Below are 15,000 nucleotides of genomic sequence, written 5' to 3' on the forward strand. Positions count from 1 at the left end.
GGGATTCTGCTGAACTGAGAGGTCAGAACTTGTCTCGGCTCCTTCTCCTCTCGTCCTCTTTGTTTCCTCTTAAAGACGTCAAAACGTTGAACTCGTGATAAATCTGTCAGGAGAACTTTAATGAAATATTGAAAATCTGTTCACTTTGTTTTATTATGTCAAAGTCTCTGCAGAGGAAGATAAGTCAGGCCGAGTCGAGCTGCTGTAGATCTGCGTTAGCGAGAATGTATCGATTGTTAGGAGTTATGAGGAAACCGGACGACGGTCTCCATGAGGCTCACCGAAGAGACGCCAGAATCACGCCTTGCCTAATTCATGCTAACGTGCTACGAGTTTGTAGCATCATGCCCAGAGTGAGCGGCTCTCTCTTCTCCTTTATCCCCCCACATTTACTGTAATGCGCTCTAAACTGAGCTAACGGTGTCCAGGTAGCAAACTCAGAGCACGTCATGGGTTGATGGGAATGTCCGTCCTCCGCCGTAAAGAAGAACACACAGACTCACACACACACACAGTGATGTGCCACCTAACCCTATCCAGTGTAAGTGGGCGGTTCCTTAAGCGTGTGGCGCCACGCTCTGAGAGAGGTTACTGTTTTTATTCTGAGAGAATACTTCCAGCTTCATCCTTTAAATAATATAAGAAGAATTCAATCTCCTGCACTTTTGTCATCTTTTATTCATCGCACTCGATGACTTATTGATGATGTTTATATTCTGCGTAGGGTCAAATCAGCGTCGGGAGAATGGCGGCTTATTGAGGACGTCGTATGTAGTTTGGAGCATCTTAAGGGCATTTAACATGTCGGAGCGCCGTCTGCCTCGCTGTTGTGTTTGTGTTGAAATGACAGGAACACACACACACACACACACACACAACACACACAGACACACACACACACACACACACACACACACACACACACAACACACACAGACACACACACACACACACACACACACACACACACACACACACACACACACACACACACACACACACACACACACACAGACACACACACACACACACACACACACACACAACACACACACACACACACACACACACACACACACACACACACACACACACACATACACACATACACACACACACACACAACACACACAGACACACACACACACACACACACACACACATACACACACAGACACACACAGACACACATACACACACACATACACACACACACACACATACACACACACACACACACACACACACACACACAACACACACAGACACACACACACACACACACACACACACACACATACACACACACATGCGCACACACAACACACACAGACACACACACATGCTCACACACACACACACACACACACACACACACACACACACACACACACACACACAGACACACACACACACACACACACATACACACACACATGCGCACACACAACACACACAGACACACACACACACACATACACACACACATGCGCACACACAACACACACAGACACACACACACACACACACACACACACACACATACACACATATGCGCACACACACACACACACACACACACACACACACACACACATGCACTGAGCGGTGTCGTTTTGTTGTCGTAAATCAAAGGTTTCATGGTTGTGACAGATTGGTTTTGCCAGCCGGCTTTATATAGCAATTTAAACATCACACACACACTCACACACACACACACACACACACAAACACACGCACGCACGCACGTAGTGAGAAATGGGCGTGTGGTCGGCCTGTCAGGAAAACAAGAATATAAAGAGAAAGGATCAGCGTCCCTCCTCCGCTCGTTCTGCAGCACAAAAATATTTTCTGCCAAATATTTGTCAAATATATTTGTTGCCGCCGTCGAGGCAGAAAATGATTTGCAGAAAGACTGAGATCACTTTGGAAAATACTAAGAACAGGAAAAAGAGTCCAAAGATTAAAAAATAATGATCAGATAACGTGAGGTCATGAGCTGACTCGGGCTCGACCCCGACACAAAGTCTGGATCTGACCGAGGGGAAACAAAGACTCTGATCCAGAGGTCTGTAAGAAGAGCTGAACTGATGGATGAGCAGAGGGGCGGCCATGTTTTATGTCTGTCGCTATGGCGAGGATTTGATGGGTATGAATCAGTCTCCTAGCTCGCTGTGTATCCGAGTGTTAGGGTCGTTCTTCTATGAACTTTATTAACTCCGGAGGGGCAAAAACACATTAACCCAAAATGCACACATACACAAATAGGCTGCCACTAGGGGGCGCTCCTGAGCTGGTGGGGGGTTTGGTGCTTTGCTCTGGATGTGATCGGGCACCTCTTCTAGACCTAACCCTCCACACCAGGAACCAGTGACCCTCTGGTCCCTTAGACCCTACACACTGAGCTAATGGTTTATTAGTTTGTCTCGCCCGTTGAGTTTTTATTTCAGGTGATTTCATTAACACAAGCTACTATCCAAATCCTCAACCCAACACCCCCAAAGAAGCTGCAGGCTGGTTCTAGTTGGACATTTAAAATCCGGTCAGTCGGGGTCGGGGATGGAGTGAAAGCCTCCATTGTTTCACAGATATGTAGATTCAAACAGTTCTTCTGCCAAGTGACAACCAAGAGTCATTTAGTGTTGGCTGGGGCGGAGCAGTGAGCAGCTCCATCCAAACACAAAGTGAAAATCAGATTCAGTCCCTCCGCTGTAGAGGAGGATGAATATTTATCAGTGAGGGTCAGATGGAGGGAGGAGAGGGAGAGGGGGGGCGATCAAAGGAACAGATCTCCTTTGTTCTGTGGGAGAGACGGAGAGGTGGAGGAAGGAAAAATGAAGCGTTCAAACCTCTTGTTTTAATTCAGTGAGTCAATGCATAATGAGTCTGAAATCTTATGTGTGACTCAATTAATGCTCTTTCAAGCATGCCAGCTGCTGTTACGGTCTAAAAATAAGAAGTTCTCCATTACACTGCTGCGTCACATTAGCATCGTTTCCCCGACTCTGTTTGTCTCCAGAACAACCTCTGTGGAGGATCCCTGGAGCGGGGCGCCGGCAATACTGCTGCGACAAATACTGATCTATATGTTACAAGTCTTTAACTGCAGCCCTGATATTTCCCTGAGTTATGAACAGAATACCAAACCTTGTGATTGGTTATTGTAGAAAAACACACACAGGGAGCTAGTTGTGACAGGCTTTGTTTATTTAGAGAGGGGAATGGGGTTCATAAACAATATTCTGCAGCTCTGGCTCTATCCATCAAAGAAAACTGCATTAGAAGATTGTCTTCTAACTCATTTTATATTATAGTGAAGAAGAACCATAGCAGGCGCAGCACTGCAGGGGGTCCACAACAACAATACACAAGAACCTGCAGGATGAAAGCACACAAAGACTCCAGGAAAGACACAAAGGTAGTAACACAGAAGGAGAGGAGGAGGAAGTAGCTAATTGGATCTTGTCCTTCGGCAGTCTAAGCCTAAAGCAGCGACTGGAGGCTGGTCCAAGCTTTGGCCAGTCGTTACTTTAAGCTTCATCAAAAAAAGGAAAGTTTTAAGTCCGCTCGTAAAGAGAGACGTTAGTAAGAAACATGCATGAAGAGGATGCATGAAGATGAAGAAGGAGAGGAGGAAGTAGCTAATTGGATCTTGTCCTTCGGCTGTCTGAGCCTAAAGCAGCAACCAGGAGCTGGTCCAAGCTTTGGCTGTGTGCCCTGCCCTGTGTTCTAGTGGAGAAACAGGTCTTAAAGATATGATAGCATTGGCCTATTTATTTCCACATGATATATACACTTGACATTGCTGGGCTTAACAAACTCACGAGAAATGATCTGAACTGTTGCTGTGATGCCTCAGCTACTTAACCAGCTATAGTTTCCAGAGACGTGTTCTTGCAGTTCGAAGAGCTGACTGTGAAATTCAGTAACACACAGTGAGTCTGAGCTTTAGGTTTTATGAGCCATAAATAAATATGCTTTAAATAACAGAAAGTATGAGCTGTGGGAGTCCCATTAGCTCGGTGAGGCTGCAGAGATAATGAGGTTTCAGTCTGATTCAACAGTATGAGCTCAATATGCATCAGGTTTCATTTATCAGGACTCAGAGTGTGAATGAGAGTCATAGCAAAGACTTTAGGCTAAAAACGTTTGCAGCCTTTACGAGCTCCTCATGTCTGGTTCCCATCTTTAACTGAAGGCCAGATTCCATCATAGATGTTCCATTTTTATACTTCAGTTGTGGTTATAAGCAGTCTGCAGTTTTCAGTTTGTTGCCCAGCTTTGATGGGGCAGCAACCTGCTAGAAAAAGTTCTTGTTGACCTGCGTGACCCCCCCCCAAAACAATCCTGAAATCCCAAACACTGTATGAGAGTGTGCAGCAGTTTGTTGTTGGTGTCAGAGGTGAAAGCTGTGTTCCTACTCAGCATTCATCCACCCTTCTCTGGTGTTTTCTCAGCCTGTGCTGAATCTTAGAAAGAGTCCTCGCTCTCTGTTTTCTGACTCATCAGCATTCTTCCTCATGTCGAACTTTTCTCCCCCCCCCCCGGTTCCCCCGCCTCAGCACTCTCTCGGATCAGCATCTTTCACTGTCTGGATTCCCCCTATGACGAACCCTACCCATGATGCACTTGTGAAACCATGGCAACAACAGAACCATAGCAACCTGAGTCGACTTTCCCAGCCTCATCGGCGGACCCCCCGGAGGCGTTTCTTCAAAATGTTTAAACCAGGATGAAAGGAGACGAGAGACGAGCTAATGAAAACGTGTGAGGAAATGTGAAGTTTTTAATGATTAGAGAAGTGACGGCTCAAGACTTCAAATCTCTCTCTAATCATCGTCCTGTTCGTCAGGAGGCGTGGTCAAACTGAACCAGCATCACACCAAGAACACTTACTGACCCACACTGGGGGGGGGGGGGGGCACATCTGGAGTCAGGCACAAACAGAAAGTACAAAACTGAGACAGAGCCTTTTTCTGTTTGTTCCCTTCAGTCGGAGATTTCCCAGAAGTCACTGCTTCATCATGAAGACAGGAAATGGTTTAAAACATACCTGTAAGAAGGACGTCCTCTGGCAGGGTTTGATTTTCATGAACCGTAGTGGGTCTGCAGCTCGCAGGTTTGAACCGGCGCCTGTTGAGCGAGGCGGCAGCTGAGCAGCCTGCCAGCTCCCACGGGGGGTCGGTTTGAATCCCTGCCCAGACACAGACTCATGGCCGCCAGAGAGCGAGAGAGCGAGGGAGAGAGTCAGTCAGTGTGCACGCCATGACACGTTTAGCGACTTTATGAGAAAACACGGACAGAAGTAAGACGCCGCTTGTTTCGAGAGTGAACAGATTTATAGTCGAGACTGAAGCAAAGATAGTTTATGAAGCTTTTAATTAAATCAAGAAAATTTCCTGAGCTGAATGAGAACCAAACAAGCGAGAATAAAAAACGATGAAGAAACGGGAGCTCAGTTTGAAACCAATAAAAATATAACAGAGTTTGATGAATGTGATAAATATACGTTTAACTCCTCGTTCCACATTAAACCAGTTTGCTGTTGGTGTGTTATTCTCCATGGGGGGGGCGACTGTTAGCTTGATGCTAACTCAGAGCTATAATTAGCATTGGGATAGCGGTCATTTAAAGGAGTGAATGAAAGAGGATTCTCCTGAGCAGGTCAAAATCAGATCGCTTCATCCCATCGGACCTGAGAGCGCCAGAAGACCACGGGGCCTGAGCCTTTGTTTCTGCAGGTCATTACTGAACACTGACTTCTTGTGTTGGTCGCTCCGCACCCTCCAACGTGATTCTGCAGCTCAGTTTCTAAGCATGGGGCCCCGGGTCAGGTGGGTTTCTGGGGGGCTGTTGGGAGTCCTTGGTTAGCCCCCGTTGGCTGCAGTAACTTTAATTTATTTTAAACACACACACACACACACACAGATTTTGCTGAAGGACAGTTTGTTCAGGAACACGTCCGTGTGCTTTCATGAGAGTTTGAAGTGAATTCAGAGGAAAAGTTTTTTTTTCCGGCGTGCAGCTGAAGGTTTAGAGGGGACGTGGAGACTCTGAAACAAAGCTGGCAGGGACACACGTTTGTTCCCAATCGCTGCTCTATTTTCATTCAGGCTGTGTTTCCATGAAGCAGTGCGGGCACACATGGATTCCTCTCGTGGCCGTACGTTTCACTATCAGCAGAGTTCAGTCTATTTTCTACGTGCGCCGCCTTCATTAAACTCCTTTACCCCGAAGAGAACTCACCGTCCAATCAGGTGCAAGCATCCCCTAAAAACGTGTGCCAAACGAGCAGCTTCCTTTGTCACATATTGTCTTGAACTACGTTGCTGGTTGTCCTCCGGTGTTGCTGATGAGCTTGACCTGCTTCATTAAGTCAGGACGGCGCCCTGCAGGACGGCGCTCTGCTGGACTCTGTTCATCAGGCGGAGCTCACTCAGACCTCCAGGAGGAGCAGAACTGGCACGTCCTGCTCAAACTTGGACTCGTTGTGGATTTAATTAAATGTTCTGTATTGTTGACAGCATTGTGTCAAATTGAAAGTCAGCGGCTGTTGTGGCGTTCTGAGCTCTGGCCCAGATTCGCTGTGACTCTTGGGATGAGCTTTTCGGTTTTGACTTGAATATCTGAACACCGGTATGGACAGTCACACTCCTCACTCCCAATTTCCACCAATGTGCACTTATCAGAACCATTAGATAAACTACACGTTCGCTCAGATTGGCGTGCAACAGTCAAAAACCACTGACCTCCAGTTAAGCTCCCTGATGTTTACGGTGCCCCCTAGTGGTCAGCCCAACAAACAAAACACACAAAAATGTCTCCAACAGTTCCATAACCTCTGAAACCTTTAGTGGCTACATTTACTCCTTTAACTGAGCGGCGACCTCTGGTGTGGAAACATGAAGCCGATGCTGGAGTGTAAATTCCTGCAGTTCCTGGAGTGTCCACTAGAGGCTGGCTGCAGGAACACAGGAAGTCACATACACACCCATTCTAAAAAGTCTGTTTTTACAGCAGAGATTAACATGTTTACAGCCTGGTTCAAAAACCCAAATAGGTGTGATTAGCTCATGTCTCGATGGACACACACTGTACGGGGGGTGAATGTTTTGATGACTCATCAGTTTTGATTTGATGAAGGATAAGAGTTATTCACAATAAGGCGTGTAGCTGACCTGATTGACAGGTGGGTGCGGTGTAACGGTTTGTCAGGAGGTTTAAAACCCGCCTCAGCTCCAGCTCTCAGCCTGTCGTTAGGTTGACTGAAAGTTAGACTGAGACAGCATTTCCAGCATGGAGACCGCCATCGATGGGACTCCAGCGCCCCCTGCAGGAGCAGACTGGTCTGTGGTTTACATAACAGAAGGTATGGAGCGTTTAAGTCAGCGTGCTCACTCGTCTGTTCTTTTTCTTTTATGGATTTTTGTTTGTTGGATGTTTTTGTATTTTACTCCCACACCCTTTTATTTTGACTCCCTGTGATATGAAACAGATATAAATACTCTGATGTCTTTGAACTGAAACGTTTACTGTGAGAAAAGTATTTAAAAAGTTTCAACTGAATGGGGAAATATTCCAGGTTTGAAAATAAGAGATTTTAATATTCCTTTAAATGTTGTGTGTGTGTGTGTGTGTGTGTGTGTGTGTGTGTGTGTGTGTGTGTGTGTGTGTGTGTGTGTGTGTCTCTCTCAGTGGTTCGGGGACCTGGTGACCCCCATGTGGTGGGAGGACGTGTGGCTGAAAGAAGGCTTTGCTCATTTCTTCGAGTACGTCGGCACAGACTTCCTCTTCCCAAAGTGGAACATGGTGAGTAGAATCCTGATGCAGGAAGTAGAAACATGAAGCGCTTATTCTCTCCGCCGTAACTCTTCTTCCTGTTTGTCAAACGCAACTTCAGAGCGTGTAGGCGTTCAGAGTCCTGACCTCTGACCTCTGACCTTCCTTCACTCGCTCCGGTATCTGACTCCTCCTCCATTCTAAAAGTGCCTCTCTGCGGTTCAGCGCCTCACATGCAGCTCGCCACATTCAGCCCGCTCCCCTCCACTCTCCACAGAGCGAGCCGGCTCATAACACGGCACGATTAAAAATCAATTATTCTTCAAATGTGCTCATGAAGCCGCCATCCGTCCTCCTGAAGAGACTGAGAGAAGGTGTGTGAGAACGCAACTTTAGATTACAGCACACACACCCACAGACACACACACACACACACACACACACACACACACACACACACACAGAAACACACACACACAGACACACACACACACACACAGAAACACACACACACAGACACACACACACACACACAGAAACACACACACACAGACACACACACACACACAGACACACACAGACACACACAGAAACACACACACACAGACACACACACACACACACAGAAACACACACACACAGACACACACACACACACACACACACACACAGACACACACACACAGACACACACACAGACACACACACACAGACACACACACACACACACAGAAACACACACACACAGACACACACACACACACACACACACACACACACACAGACACACACACACACACACACACACACAGACACACACACACAGACACACACACACACAGAAACACACACACACAGACACACACACACACACACACACACACAGAAACACACACACACAGACACACACACACACACAGAAACACACACACACAGACACACACACACACACACACACACACACACACACACACAGACACACACACACACACACACACACACACACACACACACACACACACACAGAAACACACACACAGACACACACACACACACACACACACACACACACACAGACACACAGACACACACACACACAGACACACACACACACACACACACACAGAAACACACACACACAGACACACACACAGACACACACACACACACACACACACACACACACAGACACACACACACACACAGACACACAGAAACACACACACACACACACACACACAGACACACACACACACACACACACACAGAAACACACACACACGGACACACACACACACACACACAGAAACACACACACACAGACACACACACACACACAGAAACACACACACACAGACACACACACACACACACACACACACACACACAGAAACACACACACACACACAGAAACACACACACACACACACACACACACACAGAAACACACACACACAGACACACAGAAACACACACACACAGACACACAGACACACACACACACACACACACACACACAGAAACACACACACACCGACACACACACACACACAGAAACACACACACACACACACACACACACACACACACACACAGAAACACACACACACACACACACACACACACACACTTCAGAACGTGTTGCAGCTGAAGCACCTTATCTCCAGCGCACATACTCTGTGCGCTGGAGCCTGTTTGTGAGCGACATGGCGTTTTTAAATCCCTGTTCCTGCGGTTCTGCTCGGCGCTTTAATAGACACAAAGTGTTTCTCCGGTAGCGAGATGATAAAACGCTCCATTCCTGATCCTCTCGTTTATTTCAGGTTTTTCATTTAAAACGTTGTTTCTGTTTACAGAGCGCAACGGCGCTGCAGGAAATGAAAACTGGAACACGCCCAATCACTCATTCAGCCAATCAGGTTGCAGTGTAGTATTTCTTACATGGATGCCGTGGTGGGATCAGGAACAGAGCGTCCAACCTCTTGGCGTGGGCGATATCATAACATGATGTCTCTCTCCGCTTCGGCAGATCGCCGTCACATTCGAATCTAAGACCGTTGTTGGGGTTTTATCAAGTCAACTTTGACTGAGAGGTCAACACCTCTCAGAGGTGCTATGCAACAATTATGAGGTTACACTCTCAATGGAAAAAATGTCTAAATTGGTGTCTCAAACAACAAAGAGCACACAAAAATTAAAACTACTCAACCCAACTAAACACAACAACACAACTAAAACACAACTTAATGGCTGCTTTGCTTGAAATGAGAAGTCAATGTTAAAAAAAAATACATTTCTTTAGAAGAATTACTTCAGGATAAAACTCTGGATTAAAGCAACAAACTAGTTCATTGAGAAAGTCGCCCTGGCTGCATCATTATGTTCAACAACATACGACACAAACTAAGCCACAACTTGCTGTCTGCTTTGAATAAACAACAAAAAGTAAATCTTCAAAAGAAAAGACAATTTTTCCTCAAGAAAAATCTCTTTTAGGATTAAAGTTTCGGATTACTGTGTGTTAACAGTGCAATAAAGCTGGTTGTATTGAAGGCCTCACACAGGGCACCATTTGTTGGGGTTCTATCTAGTCAACTTTGGTTATATTCTTTAAAATTATATTTAATTATTATCAATATAAATAACAATATCATTGAACTATGTTTAATCAACTCGGGGGCACCACCCTGGAATCAGGGAAAAATAACCAATGGGTCAGTGTGAACACTAACGTAACTTACGATTGTCCGCTGGAAACGGTGGTCTCAAACTCACGGGATGTTAGTTTTACGCCACATGGCCCCTGCAAGCGATGACGGAGCGTATCGATAAATAAAATAAATAATAAAATAAATGAAACCAAAGGGGAGCTGAGTTTTACCGACATGGCAGTAAAGACACAGAAAACAAGAGCTGGGTCGTCAATTATCCTAACACACCGAGTCAACGAGGAGGAGGAGGAGGAAGTGGAGGAAGAGGAGGAGGAGAGGAGGCAGTGTGTGTGTGTGTGTGTGTGTGTGTGTGTGTGTGTGTGTGTGTGTTTACACTGACTGCTGCCCTATTAGCCGTCCCTCCACATGTGGGTCCATCTGGTTCATAATGACCGTATGGATCAGATGGACCCCCCCCACCACCCCTCGTTCCCCCCCCTCTTAAACTCTCTCTCGCTCCACCTTCAGGTGACTGAGTTAATTAGAGCTGATTTCACTTTCAGTCAAGTCGTTTTGGTTTCATCCAAATGTTCCATTTAACTAATGAAATAATCGTCCAATTTACGGCTTAGTCCCCGGACTCCCTGTGCATGCGCCCGTGCGACCAACAGTCTCTGAATAAAACCTGCAAAGTCCTGAAGAGACTCCAGTCGGTGGGAGATCACATACGGACTCAGAGCAGAGCTGAGTGGACCGAGCAGGGATCACCCAGGGATTAGCCCGAGCCCTAGCAGCAATTTAAGATATCTGCTGCAGTACGGGCCATAAGATTAAACCTCGCTCCATCACACTCTCACCAGGTAATAGACAGAATCACAAAGCTAGACAATGAACACATGACTGTGTCAGAATCTGAGAGTCCGAATAACCCAGAACTTCAACTCTTTTGTTCAACAGAATGAAAATGATATCCATGTCGACTTAGACCGAACCATATCCTCCACAAAGTAGCCTGATCCGAGCAGAAAGTATGTTTATGAACTGAAATATCTCCAGAAACTTAAGTTTGACAGGATTCAGATTCATCAAATTAATCTATTTAATAAAACAACCTTAATCCAGGAATTACACAGAGCTGCAGTTGGATCAAGAATTAGCCTGATCCCAGAAGATTCTGTTAATTTCACAAAAAGTCCCTCTTCATGTTGTTCATTAACGCCTAAAAGTTAATAAGCCGACAATTCGATTGCTTAACAAGATGGAGGTTCATTAAAACCAAATCTCCATAGTAAACACTGTAATCCATGAATTAGACAGAGCCGCACTACCCCGGATTTAGCCCGATCCCGGGGGTAATTTAGACAGAGCTCGTTAAAGCTCGACATGTTTGCAGATGTCTATTAACATCGTGAAACAAGGGGCGCCGGCGAGGAGGAGCAAGAAGAAAAGACGAGAAAGAAGGAGAGGTGGAGAGAGTGAACAGAACTGAATCAAAAGAGAGGATGTAAAAAGGGAGACTGAAGGAAGAAAAAACACATGAACCAATTAGAGAAGGAGAGGAGGGGCTTAAACTCGGACTGGAGAGAAGAACGGATGAAAGAGACGAAAATAAATTACAAGTGAGCGGATGAAGAAAAAAAACGACACACAAAGATTACGATCTAAACCTTTACTGAACCAACTGTCCCACCGCGCCCCCCCAACAAGCTGAAGTCTGTCCAGAGCTTAGCCCCCCCCATACAAACTGAAGTCTGTCCAGAGCTTAGCCCCCCCCCCCCCCCATACAAACTGAAGTCTGTCCAGAGCTTAGCCCCCCCCCCATACAAACTGAAGTCTGTCCAGAGCTTAGCCCCCCCCATACAAACTGAAGTCTGTCCAGAGTTTAGCCCCCCCCCCAACAAACTGAAGTCCCCCCCAGATTCACATAACGACTATGAAGAGGAAGAGTCACAAAGAGGGGATTACCCAGCACCCTTAGGGGGACACAGAACCAGCACCCAAAGGTGACTCACTGGGTGTTTCTGAAAGTCTATTTTGGAAAGACAGTTAACATACTGTAACGTGAACCTTTAAAGGACGCCTTGACGTGACGGATCTTTGTCCAGCTCCAAAGTATGATTGATTGATTTTATTTGTGTCACATGTTGAGGAAGAAGACCGTCACCTTGAATCATACGAGCAGACCGCTGGTCAGAAAGTCTTTGTGAGAAAGTGAGCGGGCCTTTCTTCTTCCTCAGTCGCTGGTTTTTCTATGCACACAAAGAGCCAAACTCCCAGCTAGGCTGCGTTATGTTGCAGCGTTATGTTGCTGCGTTATGTTGCTGCGTTATGTTGCAGCGTTATGTTGCTGCGTTATGTTGCTGCGTTATGTTGCAGCGTTATGTTGCTGCGTTATGTTGCTGCGTTATGTTGCAGCGTTATGTTGCTGCGTTATGTTGCAGCGTTATGTTGCTGCGTTATGTTGCTGCGTTATGTTGCTGCGTTATGTTGCAGCGTTATGTTGCTGCGTTATGTTGCTGCGTTATGTTGCAGCGTTATGTTACTGCGTTATGTTGCAGCGTTATGTTGCAGCGTTATGTTGCTGCGTTATGTTGCTGCGTTATGTTGCAGCGTTATGTTGCTCCGTTATGTTGCTGCGTTATGTTGCTGCGTTATGTTGCAGCGTTATGTTGCTGCGTTATGTTGCAGCGTTATGTTGCAGCGTTATGTTGCTGCGTTATGTTGTAGTGTTATGTTGCAGCGTTATGTTGCTGCGTTATGTTGTAGTGTTATGTTGCTGCGTTATGTTGCAGCGTTATGTTGCTGCATTATGTTGCTGCGTTATGTTGCTGCGTTATGTTGTAGTGTTATGTTGCTGCGTTATGTTGCAGCGTTATGTTGCAGCGTTATGTTGCTGCGTTATGTTGTAGTGTTATGTTGCAGCGTTATGTTGCTGCGTTATGTTGCTGCGTTATGTTGTAGTGTTATGTTGCTGCGTTATGTTGCTGCGTTATGTTGTAGTGTTATGTTGCTGCCTTATGTTGCAGCGTTATGTTGCAGCGTTATGTTGCAGCGTTATGTTGCTGCGTTATGTTGCTCCGTTATGTTGCAGCGTTATGTTGCAGCGTTATGTTGCTGCGTTATGTTGCAGCGTTATGTTGCAGCGTTATGTTGCTCCGTTATGTTGCAGCGTTATGTTGCAGCGTTATGTTGCAGCGTTATGTTACTGCGTTATGTTGCTGCGTTATGTTGCTGCGTTATGTTGCAGCGTTATGTTGCTCCGTTATGTTGCAGCGTTATGTTGCTGCGTTATGTTGCAGCGTTATGTTGCTCCGTTATGTTGCTGCGTTATGTTGCTGCGTTATGTTGCAGCGTTATGTTGCTCCGTTATGTTGCTGCGTTATGTTGCTGCGTTATGTTGCAGCGTTATGTTGCTGCGTTATGTTGCTGCGTTATGTTGCAGCGTTATGTTGCTCCGTTATGTTGCTGCGTTATGTTGCTCCGTTATGTTGCTGCGTTATGTTGCTGCGTTATGTTGCTGCGTTATGTTGCTGCGTTATGTTGCAGCGTTATGTTGCTCCGTTATGTTGCTGCGTTATGTTGCTGCGTTATGTTGCTGCGTTATGTTGCTCTGTTATGTTGCTGCGTTATGTTGCAGCGTTATGTTGCTCCGTTATGTTGCAGCGTTATGTTGCTGCGTTATGTTGCAGCGTTATGTTGCTGCGTTATGTTGCAGCGTTATGTTGCTGCGTTATGTTGCTGCGTTATGTTGCAGCGTTATGTTGCTCCGTTATGTTGCAGCGTTATGTTGCTGCGTTATGTTGCAGCGTTATGTTGCTGCGTTATGTTGCTGCGTTATGTTGCTGCGTTATGTTGCAGCGTTATGTTGCTCCGTTATGTTGCTGCGTTATGTTGCTCCGTTATGTTGCTGCGTTATGTTGCTGCGTTATGTTGCTGCGTTATGTTGCTGCGTTATGTTGCAGCGTTATGTTGCTCCGTTATGTTGCTCCGTTATGTTGCTGCGTTATGTTGCTGCGTTATGTTGCTGCGTTATGTTGCTCTGTTATGTTGCTGCGTTATGTTGCTGCGTTATGTTGCAGGGGTCCAACAGTCATTAACAGTCATTACGAGGCTGCATGTTCCTTTACCAGCTCCGTCTTAAACCTCACACTCTGACTCTCCCGGGCTTTGGAGATGAAAAGCACAATGTTAGTTTCTCATCATCGTCCTAACAGAAGAATCAGATATAATGTTAGTAAAAAGAACTTCCAGAACATAAATGTCAGACTGTGTCCTCGTCTGAACGTGGGTTCTACAGCGCTCCATCTCTTCAGAGACAATACGTCTTTTAATTCATCAATCACTGAGTATGAGAGAGGGATGCAAAGCAGCGTTTCCTTTAAGTGACAGAGACGATGTGTTTGTTTGTTCTCAGGAGAAGCAACGCTTCCTGACAGACGTCCTCCACGAGGTGATGCTATTGGATGGCCTGAGCACCTCTCACCCAATCTCCCAGGAGGTGGAGCAGGCGACGGATATCGACCGAGTCTTTGACTGGATCGCCTACAAAAAGGTGAGTCACTGCGTCGTC

General features: G+C 46.1%; 1 protein-coding gene across 2 annotated transcripts in view; it reads left to right on the top strand.

The window, feature by feature from the left end:
* The window catches only part of LOC132956334 (thyrotropin-releasing hormone-degrading ectoenzyme-like), a 122,925-nt gene that overhangs the window by 79,015 nt on the left and 28,910 nt on the right, over nt 1-15,000 (top strand). For both annotated transcript variants that reach the window (XM_061029713.1, XM_061029712.1), the window contains exons 6-7: nt 7,696-7,809; nt 14,845-14,982. In XM_061029713.1, coding sequence (XP_060885696.1) covers nt 7,696-7,809; nt 14,845-14,982 — 252 coding nt within the window. The remainder of the gene's footprint in view (nt 1-7,695; nt 7,810-14,844; nt 14,983-15,000) is intronic.

Source organism: Labrus mixtus, chromosome 22 (assembly GCF_963584025.1).
Source record: "Labrus mixtus chromosome 22, fLabMix1.1, whole genome shotgun sequence".
NCBI lineage: Eukaryota > Metazoa > Chordata > Actinopteri > Labriformes > Labridae > Labrus > Labrus mixtus.